Source organism: Tiliqua scincoides, chromosome 1 (genome assembly GCF_035046505.1).
Source record: "Tiliqua scincoides isolate rTilSci1 chromosome 1, rTilSci1.hap2, whole genome shotgun sequence".
In the NCBI taxonomy this organism is placed as follows: domain Eukaryota; kingdom Metazoa; phylum Chordata; class Lepidosauria; order Squamata; family Scincidae; genus Tiliqua; species Tiliqua scincoides.
The window spans coordinates 261,302,500-261,326,262 of NC_089821.1; the positions used below are offsets into that span (position 1 = coordinate 261,302,500).

A 23,763-nucleotide genomic window follows, 5' to 3' on the forward strand; every position below is an offset into this window, starting at 1 on the left:
AATTAAATTAGATTTATTAGATGTATTATTTATAGTGAAGATTTGTGGGTTGCTGCTTTTGTTGCTGGTTGTGGACAGTTCATTCTCTGCACACTCTGGTGGTGGGTGGGAGAGCATGCTGGAAGTGATCAAAGGCAATTTTTTTTCCTGAGACTTTAGAGACCACTTCTCAAGGTCTCGCAGATCACTTACGGTCCCCAGACTATAGGTTGGGAACCAGTGCTCCAGCCTGTTGCTGTTGTAGCAGCAATTCAACTTTCCACCATGCGGGTAGTATATGCTTTTGCCCTTCTGAGGGCAACTGTAGATATTTCAACCATGTTAGCTGATTTCTGGGCGTAGGACTGTCCCCTCCTGTCTATTAGAAAGAGCCACCATACATACTGATATGAAAAAACAGGTTACCTTTATATTCACTAAATAACCTGTTCTGATGATTGACTGATTCTGATTGCACTTTCTCCATCACAGAGGTGGACCTGAGATTAGCTTATGTAAGGCTAATTTCACAAAGCTTAACCACCGCTCCTAACAGTCGCCTAATTGCAATTTTACTAACCATTTGTTAAATGTACACACAATTATCAATACAGGCAGGCCCCCAGATCTGTGGATCTGCCCCCCACCATGCCCATTAATATGATTTAGAGGCTTACTTAACAGGGTTGCTATAAGCATACAATATCAAGATTAACACATCCTGGTAATCTTGATGTAGTTTTTTTTTTTTAAGCATCCAGGCTGCCAGGATGCATCCAGGCTGCTTGTATGCTTATAGTGACCCGGTTAAGCAAGACCATTTTCACTGGGGTAAGCATCTAAATCACGTTGATGGTCATGCAAGGAGGGGGGAGCAGCAGAGACAAATGTCCCCTGCACCCATGGTTTCCATATCCACAGTGTGTGTGTCTATGGAACAGAACTTCCTTGGATGTGGGGGCATGCCTGTGTATTTATTAATTCAGGCAAATTTTTTTTGCCTGAATTAATTTTTATCAGTTGCATTTCAGTCTATCAGCGTGGTCATATGTGTCACAGGAAGGAGGCAGGAGTGGAGGCTGTCCTTCCCTCTCTGTATCGTACTGCATGTGACTTTCCTCAGGGGTATATATTTGGCTTTTCTTCATAGTCACAATCTGTTTCTGAATTGCACAGAACGTCTCCAGAATATTCTAGGGCTCCAGCTACATAGCTGCTGCTGCTGCTGCTGCTCTCCTTTTGAATACAGACAGTAAGTCTCTCTGCACATGCCTCATGTGACAGTGGTGCCTGTAAAACTGACGGATTAACTTTAGTTAAGATCTTTACTTAAACAAAGCAAAATACACTCATTGTTACTCTCGGCAGAAACAACACACAAAAAGAAGTCAAACCAGTGGTCTAGTAAAAGTAAGAGAGAACAACCCGCCAGACTACAGCAAATTCCCCCTACTGGTGGAGGTCAATGTTTACACTCTTACACTCTCCCTTACTGTTATTACACAAGTGTAGCTCACATGCTGTTGCTCCTCCAGCTGTCATTAAGTGATACGGGCATACCTTGAATTTCATCCACTTGATTTTATTTTTCTTTTTTCTTTTATTTTCTTTTTAATTTTATTTTATTTTATTTTATTTTATTGCTCTTTCAACCGCCTTCGGTTATAACCACATTTCAAATTTCATCCATATTCCATTCAACCTTTCATTATGTTAATGTTCTTATGTTTATTTTTATTGATTTCTGTTTGTTTAGCTTTCACACACATTTCCATATGTTATATAGTTCTTTGTTTTTCACTGTCCAAAATAAATTTGCAAGCTAAATAAGGCTTTGCTTTGACATTCATCCATTTTTTACTTTCATCCTTGCTCTGGTCCCTCACCAAAGTGCAAGGTATTGCTATAATGTAGTGTTGACATTCTTACCCATTATGGCCAGTGTTTTGGCATCTGTAGCATCTATGCAATGCGGACTATGCATCGTGATCTGTGGAGTGTTTTCTGACTCGACAACTGTGAACCATTTTAACTGTGATCCTGTCTGTGTTACTGACTGAAGGCACATTTCCATAGACAAGACAAGCTGCCTAATGTTCAGCAGTTCCAAATATGCCTGAGCCTCCTTTGATGCCACCAAAGGCAGCACTACCAAGGATACCTAAATCTCTGTAGGAGAGTCAGACTCTGGTTTGGAGAATGGGCCTTCATCTGATGAAGTAAACTGAGCATTGGCAGCCTAACTAAGAGCCCAATCCTATTGGCTGGCAGCGCCATGCAGTACAGCAGTGTTGAAATGGCCACTGCTGTATCCTGTGTGGCCAGGGAAGCGATCAGAAATCTCCTTAGGGTAAGGGATCATTGGTTCCCTTACCTAATGTTGAGCCCCAGTGGCCAAGATGGGTCTACTTGGATCTGCATCAGCTTTTCACCTGGCACAGAACTGAGGAGGCCATGATTATCTGGACCTCTTTCAGCCTGGCTTCAGGCCGGGCTACAGAACAGAGATGGCCTATGTTGCCTTGGTTGACTCTCTCTGAAAGAGCAGGCTCATAGCCTGGGACTCCTCCTGGACCCACAGCTGTCCCTGGATGCTCAGGTGGTATCTATGGCCAGGGGGGCTTTTGCCCATATTCAGCTAGTGCATCAGCTGAAGCTGTGCCTGTGTCAATCAGTTCTGGTGACAGTGGCCCATGCTATAGTGATATCTTGGTTAGAAGTTGCAGTTAGTGCAGAATGCAGTATGTTGGTTGGTCATGGGGCTCGGCATGCGGAATCTGCTATACCGGTGGCTACACTGGCTGCCCATTCCTTTCCAAGCCCAATTCAACGTGTTGGTGATGAACTTTAAAACCCTATACGACATATGCCCGAGATATCTCAAGGACTGCCTTCACCCATATATTCCTGCACATCCCTTGCGGTCATCAGAGAGGGCCCTTCTCAGGATACCACCACCATCTGAAGCCAGGGGGATTGTGGCATGGTGTAAGAACTTCTCAGTTGTGCTACTATACCTTTGGAACCAGCTGCCAGAAGATCTGAGAACAGCCTCTTCATTATATGGTTTCTCATGGGGTTTGAAGACCCATTCGTTCCCCTTGGCCTTTGGGGAGGAAGGTATTCCCTAGAGACCCCTTAACTTTTATGCTGCTATACATTATTTTATCTGTTCTTTTATTGTTGTTTTAAAATTGTTTTTGTTTTAATATTCTGGTGTATTTATGTTTTGTTGTACACTGCTTTGAGTTTTTAGAAAAGTGGTACAAAAATCAAATATTTATTTATTTATACAGGTATTTATATACCACCTTTCTTTGGTCATCAGATTTCTCCTCAGACTTTAATCCAAGGCAGTTTACATAGGCAGGCTGTTCTAAACCCCTGTAGGGATTTTTACAATTGAATAGTTCTAGTCTTCCATAGAACTCCTCGTTCTGGCTGGATTCCTTCCCGGTCTGGTCTCTCTCTGGCCCTTTGCCTCCCATGCTCCACTTGACGGCAACTCCTCTCTGCCACTGAGGGTCTGCTCATCAGTATATCAGCATGTGGTCAGTTCTCAGATACTTCCGGTTGTTTCGAACTGGCAGCCTCAGATCTTCAGGCATACAAGGCAGCAGCTCTACCAACTGAGCCAGACTTCCTGCCCACATATATATATCCTGCCCAATACAGTTGTACACCAGTTAACGATGGGGATCGAGACTGCAATCCCCATCATCAAGTGGTGCTTGACGCAATCTCAGCCCTCTGTAGGGAAAGGTATGCTCCGCTCCCCTCTCCTCTGGAGGGTTGTCTGAGCCTCTCAGAGGCCTTGCACATCCAAGCACTGCCTCTGTGAGGCTCAGATTGAGGGAAATCGCGGCTCTCGTGTGACTTCCGGTTTCATGGAGGAAGACGGAAATCATGCAAGAGGGGCAATTTCTTTTCGTGTGCTGCCTCTAGGAGGCTCAGACAACCCTCCAGAGGTGAGGGTGGGGGTGTGCGCCCCCTACAACTGCATGACCACACGTGGTCATCGCATATGTGATCTTGGCATAAGCCAGTAGGTCACTAAGGGGTGCACACCTGTAAATGTAGGGCTCTGTGGCTCCAGAGTGGGGATTGGATTTGGCAGCAGCCTCTACTTGCCATCTGTGCCCGCCTCCTGGACTTGATCCACCCTCCAGCCTGTCCTTGCCTCATTCTGCTCCCTTCCCATTTTCCCCCTGACCCAAGAAGCCTCCCCAAATGGCGAGGATACTTGGCAGATCAGAAGATGTTGAAACTATCAAACATGTACTTTTTCATTGTTCCTTTTATAGGGACATTCGTGAAAGTCTTATTATACCATTGCTGACCCATTTTATGGGATGTACACAACGACAATATATGAATTTGTTGCTGTCTGGTGCAAATCCAGGTATTACTTTTAATGTTGCGAAATTTTTTGCTTCAGCGATGCGCATTAGGACATTGATATTGAAAGTGGACTGAATTTAGTAGAGTTGCTGCCTACAATGGATAGTTGCCTCTGAGAATGGGGGTTGGGTTTGGGTTTATTGAAGAATGAGATTTTTTAGCTCGATGTTTTAATTGAATTTTTACTCCTTGTGTAATGTTTTTTAAGTGTACGGTTTTGTATTTTATGTATTTAATGTACTGGTCACTGACCGTAATAAATGAATGATGATGGCAGTTCGCCATGTCCTGCCAGCACAGAGGCCCAACACTAACTCCCCACCAGCAGCAAAGTGCCTCAATACATTCGTACAATAGCGGTTGCTGGGCAGTGCGTGGACCGCTGGTGCTGACCCTGCTTAGGACTGGGCTATTAGTTATGTGTTAGGCAATACTAAACCCGCAGCTTTGTGGTTTCATCTGCTCCAAACAAATATTACATGTGGTGCAGTTACTCAAATTCAGAGTTCAGCAAACCTTCTTCTGTAACAGCAATTCTTATGATCTTCCTTTGCTTCTAGAAATCTGGTAGGTGACTAAGAATTCATCAATAATCCTCTTTGAATATGTACTGCATCTCTGTACCTGGGCAACATGGAGAAATGCAAGAACAGCTTTTCTCTCTAAACAGCTGGCTTCCAATTTGTTCATCATGGATCATTCTCAAAGGATGAAACAGTCTTACCATTCCTTCCTACCTCATCTATCACAGGCCTAAGTAATAAGAAGAATAGAAAAAAATTGATGCGTTTGCTCACAAATTTTATTCTTCAGCTGGCATTTGCCTTCCATGTTTCAAATTATCGTGCCTGTGTGGCATATCAATCCTTTTTATAGGAAGAAGTATTCTTTCTTTAATTTTCCTGAAGTTCAGAGGAGTATTGTCAAGACCTTTCAAGTGGAGGCTTTGCTGATCGAAATAGGAAAATTAACATTATTTGCCACATGCAGCTCTTTGTGAGTAAAGTCAGTGGCGCAGCTAGCGGGGGGCAGTCCGCCCCGGGTACCAACCTTTGGGGGATGACACCACAAATGCCCCAACATCGCAAACATCACAAAGGTTAGGAGTAACCCCATAATGCTATATACTGTTGGATGCGGAATTTCCAGCAGAATGCAATGCAAAAAATCAGATTGAAATATCTCCTTTCCACCAAAAGTTATGGCCAAAAAAACCAGAAACAAAAAATGCATGGAACCCTATGGAAAAAGAAACTGAAGCGTGCAGTTTCTGAAGGCTGAAGAAAAAGAAGCGTGCGTTTATTCATGAGTAGGTGAATGTGCCATAGTTCATCAGAAAGGGCTGGCTGAGAGGAATCCAGTGACACCAGAATGGTTCCTATCCAATGAAAGCAGTCTCCAAAAAACACCCAAAAAGAAAGTCCTTCCCTCCAAGCAGATGAATGTATTGAGCCCTATGGAAAGAGAAAGTAAGCCACACAGTCGCGTTTACTCACGAGTAAGCAAATGTGCCTTGGCTCCTGGTCAAGTCAGGCAAAGGGGAATGCAAGGCTAGCTGCGCAGTCCCAATCTGATGAAAGTGGAGCTCAGCAAATGTTCCAGAAGGCAGTACCTCCCAAAGAATAAAACAGAGGCTTCAGCTGGTCAGGTCCATTTTATTTGTTTTTAGACTTGTAAAGCCAGGTGAGTCCTGATGGTGCTATGCTTGAAATATAAAAATTTACACTGAACTGGGCACTGGGGAGGGCTGAAAATCTCACAGATATTTTTGTGTGTGGGCGGTGTTCTTGCAGGCAGGCTACAGAGAAAATTCACTTGGTGGAACAGGGATGGCTTCCCCTTATTTATCTGTTTTTCTTTAATTTAATTATTAATAATTATTTTATTGTGCTTGATGATGTCACTTCCAGCCAAGACATCACATCCAGTGGGTCCTGGGCAGATTGTCATTCTAAAAAAGGGTCCCAATGTTAAAGGTTTGAGAACCACTGCCTTAACTCAGAACAGGTCAATTAGACATTCGGGGGGGGGGGGTGTCACCCTAGTGACCAAAATTCTGGAAATCATTGCTTTTAGGAATAATACCATTATGTTATATAGCATTTGATGCAGAATTTCATCCATTGCTTGTGGGAAATATTCACTGCTTTTATTTTCTGGCCATTATTATTATTCATTTCAAATCCTGAGCTGCTTAGAGGTAGGGTAGTATAAAAATGTGGATGAATGAATGAATAATTAAATAATTATGTCATATGATATGACAAAAATTTATGGGCCCCAGGTGTCAAATGACCTAGCTATGCCACTGAGTGAAGTTATGTTTCCGTTTCTTGCTCTACGGAGGTCTACATTGCTGCAATTCATGGACCTTCTACCCAATGGTAGAGATCATATGAGCAACCTCTCCTTGGATGGTGAATGTTTCTTAGTGCCCAAAATTATGATACTATTGAGTGCTTTAACGAGACATGGAGCCCAATCCTATGCTTGTCCACTTGGAACTAAGTGAATTCAATGGGATTTACTCTCGGGTAAATAACTTTCAGATTGCATCTATCCTCTTTTGTTTCAATGACACTACCATAAACAAGCAAATAAAGCCACAGTTGTAAGCAAACTGAACATAAGCTCCATTTAACAAAGTGGGACTTACTTCCAAGTTAACATGTATAGAATAGCAGTGTGTAGCAGCCGTGGACCTCTGCAGCCCCGCACCCAGGGCAGACCTCTGCGATGGAGCCCCCCGTGGTCTATTGCCGCCGCCCCCGTGCATAAATCTTTCCCCCCCCCCCACTCACCAGAGGCTCATGGAGCCTCTCGTGACCTCCTCCCACACTGGGGAAACCGGTGTGAGGTTCCCCAGCGCTATAAACTGTGCTTCTGGCAAACCATAGCACAGTTTCCGCCCCCATCGGGAGCCCCTTCCCCCTTCCATGGGGTCCTAGTGGCCAGTGCCTGGGACATTTGCCCAAGGGAGGTCTATGGCAGGCCCACAACGGATGTGTAGAGTTTTCCTTTTTGAGGTGAGTGCCAGGAATGCCAAATCTGTGCCTGGATCCCTAGAAAGCATGAAGATGTTCCACAGAGGCTTAGAACCCAACTGTGAGACTGCACACATGACTACTCAAAGCATATCAATCAACTATCTGACTTGACTTTGCTGTGTAGCATAGGAACTTCAATGAATTTTTTTTTGAAATTTTTTTTTTGAAATTTAATTTTGATTATACAAGAGCAAGCCTTTGAACCTTGCTGTGAATCTCATATCTCTCTCGCTTTTTACTGAAATGGCAGCCTGAAGCATAATTTAGTAAGTCAGATGCACATATAGCAGTCAGTTACAAGGTATGTGGTACATGTACATGATATACATGTACAAGGTACACATATAGCACTCCATGTACAAGCCAGGACTTCCTGTTTTCTACAAGGAAATGGAATATTATGTGTGGAGGTTTTCTAGTTATGTACATGAAGAATCTCTATTTTCACATGACAGTCTGGGGTCTCCCCCCCCCTCCTTTCTGCATTAGTCTTACCTCATTGCCAGTATTCCCATTTCAGAGATGGGAAACTGACTGAGTATGTTATGCCTAAGATCTCCCAGTAAGTTCATCTCGAAGTGAAGTTCTTGACAAGTCAACTTACAGCTACTCAAGCTGTGTGAAACTCATGAAAAGCTAAGATTTCTATTGGCTTTAAAAGGTTTTAATTGCTGCTGTGCACTTAATAATGTGGTCTGCCCACTTTGAGGTTGGTGAGACTTTAATATTAAATTCGCATTTTACAAAGGTCTTCAAATTGCATATTTACTGAAAAGACTACAGTGGCTTCCAAAGAGCTGTTTTTGCTAATAGGGCATATTTTAACAAGCTCTATTATCTGTAAATATATACTTATTTACATGAAGGTTTTCAATGATATGCTTTAAAGAAAATAACCCCATTGGGAATATAATGTCGAAATAGTAACTGTGTAAGGAACAACAACAAATGTGCGTTTTAAGGGTTTTTGCTGAACCACTCTTTATTCAATATGTTTGAAACATAAACACAGCATATAGAATCTTGTGAGAGTTTAAACAGCAACATTGATTTGTCAGTCTGTGTTTTATTATGTTCATGGATTTACTTTTGGTACATTAACAGTATTTATTAACATTAACAGTATTTATATACCGCTTTACAACTAAAAGTTCACAAAGCGGTTTACAGAGAAAAATCAAATAACTAAATGGCTCCCTGTCCCAAAAGGGCTCACAATCTAAAAAGATGCAAAGGAATACCAGCAGACAGCCACTAGAACTGACAGTGCTGGGGTGAGGTGGGCCAGTTACTCTCCCCCTGCTAAAAAAAGGAGCACCCACTTGAAAAAGTGCCTCTTACCCAATTAGCAGGGGTTAGGGTTACATGAAATTCTGCTTACCATGTTCAGAATGAAATCCAGAGTAACTGAACAATATATCAGAGGTGTCGTTTGAGGTTTCAGTGCTAGTAGGGTGGTAAGATGAACAGCAAGGGGCCAAATTCTGACATTTAGAAAACTAGATTTTAAGAGAATTTGTTTGTTGTGATTTCATTTTTTATACTGCACAGTAGACAGAAGCATAGGTTTGCCTGAACTATAAACTGAAATGTAAACAGAAAATTTTTTTCCTTAAATATAAATATGAACACAGTTGGTGACTGTCTCTATCTCTACCACTGATGGTGCATACCTGCAGGCCTAAGAAGAAGGGGAGCAGGGAAGGAATCCCTGGAGCCCAGGCCATGACAAAATAAACTATACGGTACAAAACAAATGTATTACAAAATAAATGTGGGTACCTCAACCTCGGCCTATCCAGGGCTGCATTTCCACCAGTGGCATCGCTAGGGGGGCAGGGGGGTGCGGGCTGCACTGGGTGATACACACTGGGGTGGTGACGCGCACTGGGGGTGATGCACTAAAATCGCAGTGGTTAGGAGTAACCCCATCATATTATATACCGTTGGATGCGGAATTTCTAGCGGAATGCAGTGCAAAAACCCAGAGTGAATTCTTTCTATCAAAAGCTATGGCCAAAAAACTGGAGAACAAAAAATGCATGGAGCCCTGTAGAAAGTGAAAGTGAGCTGTATTGTGCGTTTTACTCACAAGTAAGCAAACATGCCTTGGAAGATCAGGTGAAGGAGAGTGAGTGCAAGGCTACCAGAATGGTCCTGATTCTATGCACCTGTAGCTAAACAAGTGCTCCAGAAGGCAGCCTCCCCCCCCCCACTAAAAAGGATCAAAACAGAGGCTTCAGCTGATAGGGTGAACTTTTCTGAGACTTGCAAAGCCAGGTGGATCCTGACAGTGATCTGGTTTAAACAGAAGTTCTTAAATTGAACTGGGCACTGGGTAGGGCTGAAAACCTTACTGATTTTGGAGGGGGCTATTATTGCAGGCAGGCTACAGAGGAAATTCACTTGATGGACCAGGGCTGGCTTCTGCTTATTTAATTATTTGTTTTACTTTAATTATTTATACTTATTTATTTTAATTTGCGTAATGATGTCACTTCCACCATGACATCACTTCTGGTGGGTCATGGTCAGATTGTCATTCTAAAAAGTGGTCCCAGTGCTAAAAGTCTGAGAACTGCTGCAATAAGGTGTTAATAAGTTGACACCCTGGGGTGTGTGTGACACCACTAGTGACTAAAATCACTAAAATCATAGTTTGGAGCAATAATATCATCATGTTATTTATCAATCAATGCGTAATTTCATGCAGAATGTGTTTTATCTTTGTTCTTTCAAAAGGTACAACCCAAAAACCAGTGGGGGCAGAGTGATGGTACATCACCACGCCCACCACCTGGGGTGTTGCCCCGCCCACTGCATGGGGGGTGACCAGCTGGCATCCCGCACCAGGTGACGCGAACCCTAGTGACGCCGCTGATTTCCACTTCAGCTTTAATCCACCTTTGAATGCACTTCTGTTTCCCTAATGCAGTGTTTCTCATCCAGTGGTACTTGAGGTGGTATATGGTGGTACTTGTGGAACCCTTCAACACCTGCTGCCTGGCGGCAAAACCAGGAAAACGACACAAGAAACAGTGGTAGTCTCAGCTTGGCGGGCAGAGCTCCAAAGCATGCTTTTCCGTACTCGATAAAGCGCTCTGACCCACCCTGAGCCTCTTACTGGTATTTGTCATGTTGCATCTAGCTTCCCAACCCAGAAGTAACTGGCGATGACGTCATCACCAGTTCTTTCTGGTGGTACTTTGAATAGGTGGACTGTGTCAAATGATACGGCAGAAGACAAACGTTGAGAAACACTGCCCTAATGCATTCTGGAGACTGTAGTTCATTAGGGTACCTCTAACACAGGGATGTAAAACTTGTTTCATACAACCGACTGAGTAGCATCCATGATGCCTGCTGAGGGCCAGAAGTGATGTAATTAAGCAAGAAGTAATGTCATTAAGCAGTTGATGGCCAGAAATAAGCACTTTTTTCTAATGTAGGAACTCGTTAGCTGCAAATGACAGAAGAGAAAATATGCAGATCTTGTTCATATTTTCAAGATATGGGAAAACCCAATTATCAAATGGGGTGTCCTTTCAACAGTGAAGCTGAGCAGCTGATGTTGGTGCTGAGAGAGCCCAAGGGCCGAATGAATTGACTGAGTTCTTTGTCTTCACAGCAGAAGACTTTGGGCAGATACCATTACCTGAACGATCCCTCCTGACTAAGGAATAGGTTAGATAGAGGTTATAAGGGTACATGTTTTAAATCTAATAAATCACCAGGCCCAGATGGCATCCACCCAAGAGTTATTAAGGAACTGAAGAATAAAGTTGCTGATCTATAATTTGTTAATTATAATTAATTAACAAATTAATAGTTAATTAACTATAATTTGTGTCTCTTAAAACAGCTGGAGGATTGGAGGATAGCTAATGTCCTTAAACACCAGTCTTTAAAAATGGAAGGATAGAGAACCCGGGAAACTATAGGCCGGTCAGCCTAACACCTGTTCCAGGTAAGATGGTAGGAAGCCTCATTAAGGATAAAATCTTAAAACACATAGAAGAACAAGGTTTGCTGAGAGAGAATCAGCATGGCTTCTGTAAGGATAAGCCTTGCTTCATGAAACTTTTAGAATTCTTTGTAAAGGTCCACAGGCATATGGATGTGGGAGAACCCATGGATATTACCTATCTGGATTTTCAGAAGGCATTTGACACAGTCCCTCACCAAAGGGACTGAGAACTTCATAGTCAGGGAACTAGAGGGCAGGTCTTCTAATGGATTAAGAATTGGCTGAAGTCCAGGGAACAGAGAGTGGGTGTCAATGGGTGGTTTTCACAATAGAGAGAGGTGAAAAGCGGTGTGCCCCAAGTATCTGTTCTGGGATCAGTGCTTTTCAACTTGTTCATAACTGACCTGGAGATAGGGATAAGCAGTGAGGTGGCCAAGTTTGCAGATGACACTAAACTTCTCCGAGTGACTTCTTCTTCTCCAAGTGACTCATAACTTCTTATGAGTGGTGAAGACCAGAAGGGATTGTGAGGAGCTCCAGAAGGATCTCTCCAAACAGGGAGAATGGGCAGCAAAATGGCAGGTTCATTTCAATGTAGGTAAGTGTAAAGCAATGCACATTGGGGCAAAAAAATCCAAATATCGCATATAGGCTAATGGGATCTGAGCTATCTATGACAGCTCAGGAGAGAGATCCTGGGGTGCTAGTGGACAGCTCGATGAAAGAGTCAACCCAACGTGCGGTGGTCATAAAGAAGGCCAATTCCATGCTTGGGATAATTAAAAAGGAGATTGAGAATAAAACAGCTAATATAATGCCATTGTACAAACTATATTTTAAACTATAGTTTAAACTATTCTTTAAACTATAGTTCCCCCAGAATGCATTGAGGGAATAACAGTGCACTGAAAGTGGATTGAAGCTGTAGTGGATATGCAGTCCAGGCCTTCTCCATAAGCACCAGCATGTTCTAGTACAATTCAAACATTGGAAAGTGAAATGTACACCTTCAGACCAGAACTATGAGGCCCTAGGAGTACGTCACTCAATTCAGTTCACAGAATTCCTAGGCCCCTTCTTCTAGTTTAGTATGTTTCTAGGACACATAACATTGGATCAAGTCTACATGTGTTTTGGCTTTGTTTAAAGGTGAAATTAACAGTATGGAATACAAATATAAGTCTGGAGCATAGAAAAGAAGAAAGAGGGGGAAAAAGGAGAAGTGGAAGGCCAGGCAAGTTTATTTCACTTGGACTTTGTTTAAAAATCATATTAATGAGTGAGATAGTGAAGGCCAGTCCTTGAATGCCCCTGCATTATTAGAAGAAGAAAAAGCAAATGAGGAGGATTTGCTTAGGTAGAAAATGAAACATAGTAGCACTACTCAAAGTAAGGAAATTATCCTATTCTCATAAATGTTTTCATTTTTCAGTAGTTTCAATCTTGCTCATGCTAATTGACAGTACTGTCAATTAGACACTGGTTTAAAAAATGTAGAAACATTCGGTTTGTAGGAAAATTTAGGAAGGGGGAGGCCTGTTAGGCATCTTGCCCCAGGCCTAATGCCAGCTTTCAGCAGCCCTGCATACCTGTTCCAATTTTCACAAGCTCTACCACATATCACTGTGGTCTGGAGGTTGAGCTGCCACCTTGTCTGAAAAAGCTAAGCAGGACTGGCTGCTAGAAGGGAGACCGAGAGGCCACTGAAGTCCTATGCAGAGGAGTGGAGTGTGGAGGAGTCTGCTGGCAAGAATGGATAACATCTTTGAGAAGCTGTTCTGAGGCTTGGTACAGCTGCCTTTGAGAGCTTGGAAAGCTCAAGAGCTGGCAGCCAGGATGGTGACTGCACTATGAAGAGAAACACCTGGAAAAATGGAAGTTCTGTGAAATAGTCTCTGTGAAAAACTCTCGTTGAAAAATGGGTTTATATTCAGCTTTCCTATGTGAACCACCTTGAGTCTATTAAGAAAAGTGGTGTATAAATATTGTAATAAAATAAATAACCTGTATGTTGCCTAGTTTGGTCCACAGAAGCGGGGGGAGAAGAAGGAAGAAGAGTGTTCTGCTGCCTTCCTCTCTCTGTTCTCTTGGTCCCCCACTCATGCACCTTCTCTCCCCACTTCATCGCTGCCTTTTGTCTTCCTCTCTAGCCACTGGAGAAAATACCTTCAAGATGTTTCCTGTTAGCTGTCTTAGACTTGACTTATAAAACCCAGTTTGAGAAAACTATGTAGATGTATCTTGAAGGTGCTTCCTCCAAGTACTGCAAGGGAGGCAACAGCATGGATTAATTATTGGGGGTGTGTGGAAGGTTTTTGAACCATTTCTTTCCTGACCAACCAATCTCTTTTCTTCCCCCAGTGATACTTCAGAGTATAGGTGCCGCTTTGGTGCCCAATATACAGGTCCTGGAATATTCCCAAAAGTCTGAGGGCAGGGTACATGTTCTAGCTGCAGGCTATTGGGGAAGGTGCAGACGAAGTGGAGGAATTGCTTGTTTCCTTACTATTTTTTGGCAAAACGTGGAGGTGTCCATCTTGCTCCACAGCATGTAGGTGGGGAACCCTTAAAAGGTGCTGTAACAGCCTGCATGCTTTCACTGAGTTCCCTTTTTTATATACAATATGATAATGACCGCCTGAATAATGGGGTGGAAAGAGTGGGGAAGCTGCAAAGATGGGCAGAGAAATTGGCCTTGGAGGACGCATGCCACAGGGCTTGCGCTGTTGTCGGTCAGGCCCCCCACCTCAACCTCTTGGTGTTCTCCACGCCACTGTGTCAGGGCTTAGCTACAGGCAGGATGGAACCAAGAACTAGAATAGCGATTTTCAACCTTTTTCATCTCGCACCACACTGACAAAGGTGTTAATATTGTCAAGGCACACCATCAGTTTTTTTTATTAACCATTGCCAAGGCACACCATGCTGCTGGTAGGGGGCTCAATTCTCCCAATTGCCCTACTAATAAATGACTCTCTGCAAACTCCTGCAGCACACCTGCAGATCCTCCGCGGCTTACCAGTGCCATGGCACAGTGGTTGAAAACTGCTGAACAAGTGGGCAAGACGAGTGTGAGGTGCCATAGCCAGAAGTAACATCACCTAAGCAAGGCCCCAGCCCCAAATGGAAAACTTTGATACCTCTTATTGTCTAGGAATAGCTAGCCTGAATGAGTGGGACTAGCCCATAGTCTAAGAATATTTTCCTGTTCAAGAAGATGTTGCAGCATACCATCTTGGTGGCTCATTAGGGAGCAGCCACACACAGAGCCCCCAATTTTAATCTTGATGGCCCCTGACACTCTAAATGTTTTCTTTAAGAACTCCTTTGCCACTGATATCTTGCCAACAAGGAGACTGGCATCAGATGACACGTGTCCCACAAGTATGCCTGCCCAAACACACCCACTCACACTCATTCATTCAACAGTGAAGGGCTAGTCCCCCTCATAACTGAAGTTAGCCTTTGAGGCAAAGTTTCTCCTCTGAGCCTTGTTTTCCCTGCCCACTCAGGCAAGGGAACTTCAACCTCTTGAACTCTACTCCTAGCCAGCTGAGAGCCCAATCCTATCCAATTTTCCAGTGCTGATGCAGCTGTGCCAATGGGGCATGCACTGCATCCTGTGGTGTGGAGGCAGTCACAGAGGCCTCCCCAAGGTATGAGAACATTTGTTCCCTTGGGGCTACATTGCAGCTGCACCGGTGCTGGAAAGTTGGATAGGACTGGGCCCAGAGAGGCTTCCAGTGTATGTTGCCCTTTGCTAGGAGGGACACTCCCTGGAAGTATGAGGGCAGCACACATGTGTAACATTCCTTCTCTGCTGTTTTCATAGGGCTGATTTACAGAGAAGGTGACTTTAGAAATATGGCATGTGGTTGCTACATATAGTTGAAGCTAAAAGAGCTTTACGCCAATAGGCTGTTTTTGATTAATGCAAAATGTGTAGCCACTGGGGTTGTGATCAGAGGACATGGCCCATTTTCCCCTCAAGTATTCATCCAACGTGTGAGAGATCAAATTGACACTCTTTGGATTCCCCGCTTTTATATACCCCTTTATATTTCAAATAAATAGACAAAACCTGTCAAACTTGACAAAAACACTCTCATATTGATGTATCTATGCTATAAACAACAAGGGAGGGGCAGCCTGTGGTCCTTTTAGTTCCCTTTCATACAAAGGTTCAACAACAGCTGAGCTGGTACATTTTCTACAAATGAAACTTCTGATCTGAGGTGCAGGGGTGACCTTTAGTAATTTTATGTGTGTTTTGAATTATGTTAGTTACAGTCTAGAGTATTTAGTGGTATATGAGTCATTATCAGTCTTGAATGTGTCTATCCATCAATATTTTAGTAAACAGCCCTCCACATTTTATTTAAGAATATAACTGTGCTATAGGTTGGTAGCGCATAAGAGCATTGGAATAAATTAAGAGCTGTGTGCACATGAGATAATTCATCATATTCATTTTCTTGTGACATCTTTAAGCAAATGACTGACATTATGTTGAGTTTTTAAGTTATTTTACTCTATTGGTGCCAGTCATAATCACACTTACTTTTGTACAATCCCACTGAGATCAGTGGAACTTGCTTAAAGGCACATTTAGCAGCAAACCAATTGCTCTCAGATTATTTCTTTTTCACCAACAGGATCTTTTGTAGGCCATTTGCCATTAAAGTGCTAATTTGTGGGCAAATTAAAAAAAAAACTTAAGGTGTCTAGCTTATTTTAAACATTTCTGTTACATTGTTAAATCATTCTATACTTTTCCAGAGGGTGGGAGGAAGAGAGCAAGTGAAATAATATTAATTCTTTCATTTACTTGTCTAACTGTTTTTGAAGGAATGAATGTGAATTAACAGTGTTATCCTTTCCTAACAATTATCTTTCGCTACTCTAGCTAGTTTAGTTCTAAAAGACAGTGCCATTGACAAGGGGGGAAAAAAGAACCTTCTCAGATTTTTCAGCTCAGCGGTGGTAATGTTGCACTGAAGACTAATGAGGGAACCCCCACTGGTTTGCCTGCTTTGTGACTTTTCTATTTCATAATTATTTTTAAAACGCAAAACGACATGAGGTATCCCAGTCATGTCTCTGCTACTTCCTGGTACCTTGGTGCTCAGTACAGATGGCAATTTGTTCTTGTAACATATATGTCTCTCTAACCATTTTCATCTAATTTGTATGGGTTCTACCGTTTCTTTTCTCTCTTTCAGGGGCCTTGCTGTGTGTGAGCTAGGGGGTGGCATGACATGCTTGGCTGGGCTCATGGTAGGTCTTTTCTCAATTCCAATCCCATTCATTGGGAGGAACAAAAGGGGAAAAAAATGTTCCAGTGCCTCCAACTGCTGGGTCAGAGAACTGTCAACAGAATCAGCTGCGGTCAAGCTGCAGTCTTGAGAGACCTTCTAGATTGACTTGCTTTCGTATCATATTGATTTTATGGTTGCCTCGATGAGCAGAAACATTTTACCTCAGTATAGTCAATATCTCTTGTTGTGACATTCCAGGCCACGTACGGTCTGTCTTTCATTGCCATAGCTGAAGCTCCCCCCCCCCCGCTTTTCAGATTATAGTCCCCCATTTGCTAAGATACAGGAATAGCCTGGCGAATCACAGTTGGAGCACCATGATATAGCTGCTAATGTTTTGCCTGCATTATTACACCAACAAACATGATCCAGAGCTCTCGGTAATTAGATTCTTTTGAATTAGATTGGCCATTCAGGAGCGTTGTTCACCATTCTCTGGGTTCTGAGTCATGTATTCAGGAGATATTATGTAGCAGTGCAGTGCATTAGACAAGTTTTTATGTCTCTACAAATAAAAGCATATTGTTACACTGATTGGCATTTGACAAACCTGTCGTTCTTACACAATGTGTCGAGGTTACAGCCCAATGTGCGAGCATGTCAAAGCTCACAAAAAAATTACCCTTACAAAGCCATCTGCCTGCAATGCAAAGTTATATGAAGGGCATCAGGCAGTCAGACAGAAGCAAGCTGAAAGGCAGAGTGACAGCCTCGTATGATGGCTCTACTAGATAAACAGAAGCCCGCAAATGAAAGCCTCTCAGAATACCATCATCCGCTGTCACAATGCAATTACGGAACAGAATGATAGCAAGATAGAGGCTCCCGCAAATGGAATGATAAAAGTATTGACTGATTTGATTGAATGATTAAAATAATGCAGACATAAAATGAAAAAAGATTGAAGACTGTTACAGAGAAATAGGTGAGGAAGCATGATACTGAAGGCTTGTCACTCCTGTCTTCACTTCCACACAGACAAGCATATTTGCTCATTGTTTGCTGTGCTCTTTTTTTTTCTCCCCCTTCCAGGTTGCTATTTCTGCAGATGTCAAAGAAGTTCTGTTAACTGATGGAAATGAAAAGGCCATCAAAAGTATCCTTATTCAGATAGAAAACTGGTTTGTTGGGCTCGTTCTTTTTTTGCTGGCTGAGCAACCTGATATAAAGACAGCAAGGGGTGTATACATTAATAGATGGGTATATATACAAACAACCATGATAAATAATTTAAAAAAATATGTAAAATCCCGGAATAATCTGCAGTGTTCCATTGAATAAATTGACTCTCTCTTTGTATTAAAAAGATTTAGAAAGATAGCTGTAACATGATCAATACTAGTTTTGTGTAGAGTAGAAATAAGTTCAATTTAAAAAAAAACATAGCAACATACCTAACCATTAATTCTGTTTTTATGGTCTTTCCTTTTGCTCAGGTTTGTGTGTGTGTGTGTGTGTGTGTGTGTGTGTGTGTGTGTTTACATAGGTCCTGTTTTCAGATGTCAACCTTTTAATAGTACCTAAATATTACATTGTGCTTATATCTACGTAATTGCTTTATTTTCTTCACAGTCACACAATATTACTCCTACCAACCTCTCTTGAAGTTCAGATGAGCAGCACTTCCACTTAATCTTACCTGTTGTCTGATATTTCTCTCAACACAAGGTTTTCAAATCACCACACTCCCTTCTGTAGTTATATTTTGCTGTATTTGAATACATTTTCTAATTTTATCTTATTAATACATCTGCAAGTAAACATATTTGCACTTTAATATGACTACAGATTATTCCCTCTCTGCTAACTAAATGTCTACAGTAGCACAAGAGCTGAGTCCCATAGTGAATATTAATAGCTGTTAGAAACTGAGAGGGAGAAGCCGAAGGTATCTGTTTACTTTGGTTCTTGATGGTAATGATATTTCCAGGTTCTTCCTTTTTATAAAAATTATGAAGAAATCTCTTTGTTAGTGCCATTTTAAAAAATGTCATTTTGCCATTATAACTTACAGTACAATTATATTCATAATCCTATACTTGGTTGTAAGTTCCACTGTGTTCATTGGAGTGGTAAGTCTGTACAGGACTGCAGCCTTAAACTCTGTTCTTGGTTATTTTTTATTAAAAAGTGTGGGTGTGGGTGTCTACCACACAACCACAAAAGTAATTCAGGAGTATTCTCAAGCAGTCTTCAAGAAGGCTTGTGTTCTCTGTGAAGGACCCAGCAACAGCTACATCTGTTTTAAACACTTGGTGAATTCAGGACTAATCACTTACCATGTTATTTAAAATATGGCATACAGATGTTTTAAAACATTTTTTTCTTCAGTACTGTCTTATTGTGCGCAGGGTACCATGTTGCTTATGTATCCTATTGTGCTTTCTCTTCTCTCACACTTCTGCACAAAAGCAAAATTTAAAAAAAAACAAACCACAAAAGAAAAATTGTTTTTAAAAGCCAATGAGGTTAAATCAAGACAGTTTATAGTACAATTAAGTTATTTTATATGGAGGATCATTTACATATACGTTTACAGTTTATAGTGTAGGAAGCATATAGAATCATCATGTTGATGTTGAGCAATGAACAGATTTACTGTAACTCTTTCACAGGTCTGTTCTAAAGTTTTATTATAATGCTGAAGTCTTATCAGATGAGTCATCATATTAACCGATAAATACGTAAAATGTCTTTTTTATGTAAAAAATTGGAAGTTTTAGATTCAAAATAACTACTGTATAATTTTGTTAAATTAGATTTTGGAATTGTTTTACTATCAGTAGTTCAGCAGAGTATAGACTTTGCAACATGAAATGCCTTGTTTAAAAGGGTATAAAAATAAGCAATAGACTATCTTCTGGTTTCATGTTGTAAGGGTAAAAGCATCTATTTTGAAACAGTTTTAGTAAAAACTGCATTTTAGTAAAATGCATTTTAGTAAAAACACTCCCCACCTCTTTCCTTTTGAAATGTAATGTTGTAACTGAGGTCAGAATATTAACAGCAACACACATGGAAATAAGATATGCTGACATAAATTGAACAAACTTCCAGCTAAATATATTGGAATGAGTTTACCAAGCTGTTTCGAAACTAACCAAAACAAAACTTTTTATGTGTTTGTTTGAATAGTATTGTTGGAGTACATGAACAATTAGAATATAGAATACCCCACACCTAAGATAAATGGTTGAAATATAGTTTCCTTTTGGATTCTGCATTGAAAGATTACTTGCATGCTTATTTTTGTGACCAGATGTTGCGCCATTAAATTTAAATACCGTTCTTTTTCTAAATTAGTGTTTACCTACATCTTTTACATTTCTTTAGGACTTTAAATTAGATGCCAGTTACACTATAATATCAGAAAATATCTTTCTAAGAAGTCAAAATGGTGTCAACCCATGAAGAGAGAAAATCACAGTCAGAAGCCAGGAAATCACTAAGCAAGCCTGCTAATTATTCTTAATGGGCAAGATGAACACATTAAGAAACAAATGAATACATCAGAGCAATGTAATTGAAAATCGACCTGGCAATAGTGCATTGCATCTGAGCATCCACTTTTATATTATCATCATTGTCATACTAGTTATTGTTGCTGCTATTAGCATTATCCACAGGGGATACCTAGGGGTCCTGCTTTTGTGAAAGCTTGAGCTTGGGGTGTGTATGGTTTGTTTGTTTATTTGTATGTTTTTGAAAAATCCTACTGAGTGTTTTGTGTCACATCAGTCTTTGATGGGCTTATTGTCAATTCGTTTGTGAGAGTAATAATTTCATTTACTATAGGGATGTCAAAGGATGTGCTCTCTTAATACAAAATCAATATGTATCAGGTACATGGACCACACAAGTCGGCTTTTGCATTAACTATGTCAGCAGGTTTCAAGCTCTTTCTTTTCGTGTTGCATAATATTTTAGGGTGACTTTTGCATTCCCTGTTACTCTACAGGCAAACATGAATGTCTAAAACTCTTCCACTGTTCATGATATAACCTGTAGCACCTGCTGTCTTATAAGTTGTTATAATATGTAGCAGCATCCCATTATCTGCCCTGAAATGAGATTCTGCTTGCTGTTCATAATTGCACTGCAGAATGTTACATTTCCTGCGGTCTTAAAATAGTGTTTTTACATTTTTAAAAAGCTTTGAATACACAAATGGTTTTAGTAGTCAGATAGGTGCAAAAGTGAAACAACATGTATTAAATGAATAAAATTAATAATAATTTTGTTATTGTTAATAATAAACATTATTTTCCACCAGATTTGCTTCTTCTAAACTCTGAAGAAATATTGACTGTTTAAAAAAATATGCAAGAGTTTCAATATAGCAGTTTCACATTCACTGTGACTGGGCTTTTATGAGATAAAATGGTTGTGGGATTCCTTAAGATTTGCTTTCTATCTTAGTTCTGTTTCTGAACCTATAAACTTAAATATGGTATCTAGAAATGTGACTGAAATTTAAGATTGCATGAAAACATTCATTATGCACAGATTGGTTACAGTATAACACAGTGCCATTAACTATAATGTATGAATCTTTAAATAGTCATAGGAAGTTAGGGTGAAAAGCGTAGGTTCTACCTGGATGTTTCAGTATGTGGATTCCTATAAAATATGTTGGCCATAATTCTATGTTTAGTTGATTTATACACATGCATAAATTCTGCTGATTTTAATCTCAGTAGGATGTGTTGAAGAGAGATTGAGGCCTTTTTGTTTACACAGGTAAATTGAATTTATTGAAAGGGGCTTTTAAAAAAAAACTGTATTTGGCCTCAATTTTACTGTTTTATTAATGTATTAGCTCCATTAAACAAATAATAGGTAACTTCTTATTAGTCATGCCCTTTTCTCTGTGGGAACATGGTTCAGATCATGACATTATACAAAATGCCATGTAAACATTTAAAAAGACATGGAAGTATGGCAGGCTTCTAGAAATAATATCTCTATTTTTTAATCTTTCTCTGTACACATAAAAATTTGTATTACATTCATGGACTCATTAGCATGAGATTCTGAGGCTGTGCTACTCTCAGCTGTCATGCATTAGAGAAATGCTACCACTTTTTCTTTTCTTTTTTCACTATATGCTCTGTTAGCAGACATTTTATTATATCGGAACTTTGCACAACAGCCCGTTCCGTAGTAAGATTTGGGCTGTGAGTTACCTATATTTTAGGACTGGTGATTCTAAGTATAATTACTTGGAAGTATGTTCCATTGGAATATATTGGACTTAGGACCCAATCCTATCCAATTTTCCAGGCCTGTGCAGTTATTATTATTATTAGCATTATTTACATACCGCTTTTCAACAAAAAAAGTCCACAAAGCGGTTTACAGAGAAAATCAACTAACTAATGGCTCCCTGTCCCAAAAGGGCTCACAATCTAAAAAGATGCAAAAGAACACCAGCAGACAGCCACTAGAAAAGACACTGCTGGGGTAGGCGGGCCAGTTACTCTTCCCCTGCTAAAAAGAGGAGCACCCACTTGACAGTTGTGCCAGTGGGGTGTGTGCTGCATCCTTTGGTGGAGGGGCAGTCACTGGGGCCTTCTCAAGGTATGGGAAACATGTGTATGGGAAACATTGCTTTAAAATGTATATCCCAATGTGTAATTAATCTGTAGAAATCCTTACCACAGGATGTGGAGATGGCACTTGGCCTGGATGCTTTTAAAAAGGAATTGAACAGATTTCTGGAGAGAAAGTTCAACACAGTTTGCAAGCCATGATGGGTACATGCAACCTCCTGATTTTAGAAGTAGGCTACCTCAGAATGCCAGATACAAAGGAACAGCAACAGGATGCAGGTATCTTGTTATCTGTGTGCTCCCTGAGGTACCTGGTGGGCCAATATTAGATACAGGAAGCTGGACTAGATGAGCCTTTGGCCTGATCCAGCGGAGCTCATCTTATATTTTATATCAATATTTTAGTAGTGTGAAGACAGAAAAATGCATGAACTGTACATATTGGTAAGTTTTCTTACTGTTAAAATTGTAACTAGTCAATTAATTAAAACAGTTTGGCTAAAGGGATACCCCCAATCATTCATACAAAGGATTATTAAACATTTTTATTCTTTACAGTATCTCTACTGCTAAAACTGCAGTGGTACTTGCCACCTTGGAAGAGGAATTCTCTCGCATTTGAAAGAAGGGGAATGCCTCTTCCAAGCCTATGTCTGCTCTGACATCTGTGTGTATCCTCTAAAAGCAAAGGAAATAATAGTATTTTCTTTGGAACAATTATAGTACTTTTTTCACTTCCAAATATATGTAATCATTAAGTACATTTCTGTTCTTTCTTCCATGATGGAACTCAGAATGGCACCTGTAGGGCTTCCTGACAATCTCTCATCTGCTAATGGGACTGAATTCAGGCCAGTTTAGTTTCTGTAAGGCTGCTTCATCATGTATCTTCAGTTCATAGTCCTCGCAGTTTGAATTGCTTGATTGATCGGTTAATAGCACAGTCCTAAGCATGTGCATTTAAATAATTAATTCAATGGGTCTTACTCTCTAGTAAGCGTATTTAGGTTTGCAGCCCAATAGTCTTATGATTAATCGGGTAAAGCTCAAAACACATTAGAGGTGGGTCCTTTGTATCTGCAGATTATTCTTCTGTGAATCTGGTTTCACCCGGATCCCCTGGACCCACATTGAGCCTGACTTGGCCCAACCTGTGCTCCAGTTGCCTCTTGAGGGGTTTCTGAAGCCCACAGAGGCCGTGTGCATCTGCCCGTGGCCTTTGCAGGCTTCAGAATGACCTTTAGGGCTCGAGAGATGCAACTTCTGGTTTCCTCAGGAGACTGGAAGTGATGTTGTTATACCTTTTAAGGCATTCTAAGCCCCAGGGAGGGCTTCCCTAGGGCTCAGAATTTCTTAAAAGGCATAAAAACATCACTTCTGGTTTCTCAAGGAACCCAGATATTGCGTCTTTTCGGCCCAAAAGGTTATTCTGAAGCTTGCAGAGGCCATGGGTGGATGCATGTGGCCTCTGTGGGCTTCAGAAAGCCCTCCGGAGGCAA

At 41.0% G+C, this 23,763-nt stretch overlaps 1 protein-coding gene across 4 annotated transcripts in view; it reads left to right on the forward strand.

Moving 5' to 3' along the window:
- CAMKMT (calmodulin-lysine N-methyltransferase) overlaps positions 1–23,763 on the forward strand; it is a 360,603-nt gene that overhangs the window by 280,105 nt on the left and 56,735 nt on the right. For all 4 annotated transcript variants that reach the window (XM_066611803.1, XM_066611802.1, XM_066611805.1 and 1 more), the window contains exons 5-6: positions 16,617–16,671; positions 17,745–17,808. In XM_066611803.1, coding sequence (XP_066467900.1) covers positions 16,617–16,671; positions 17,745–17,808 — 119 coding nt within the window. The remainder of the gene's footprint in view (positions 1–16,616; positions 16,672–17,744; positions 17,809–23,763) is intronic.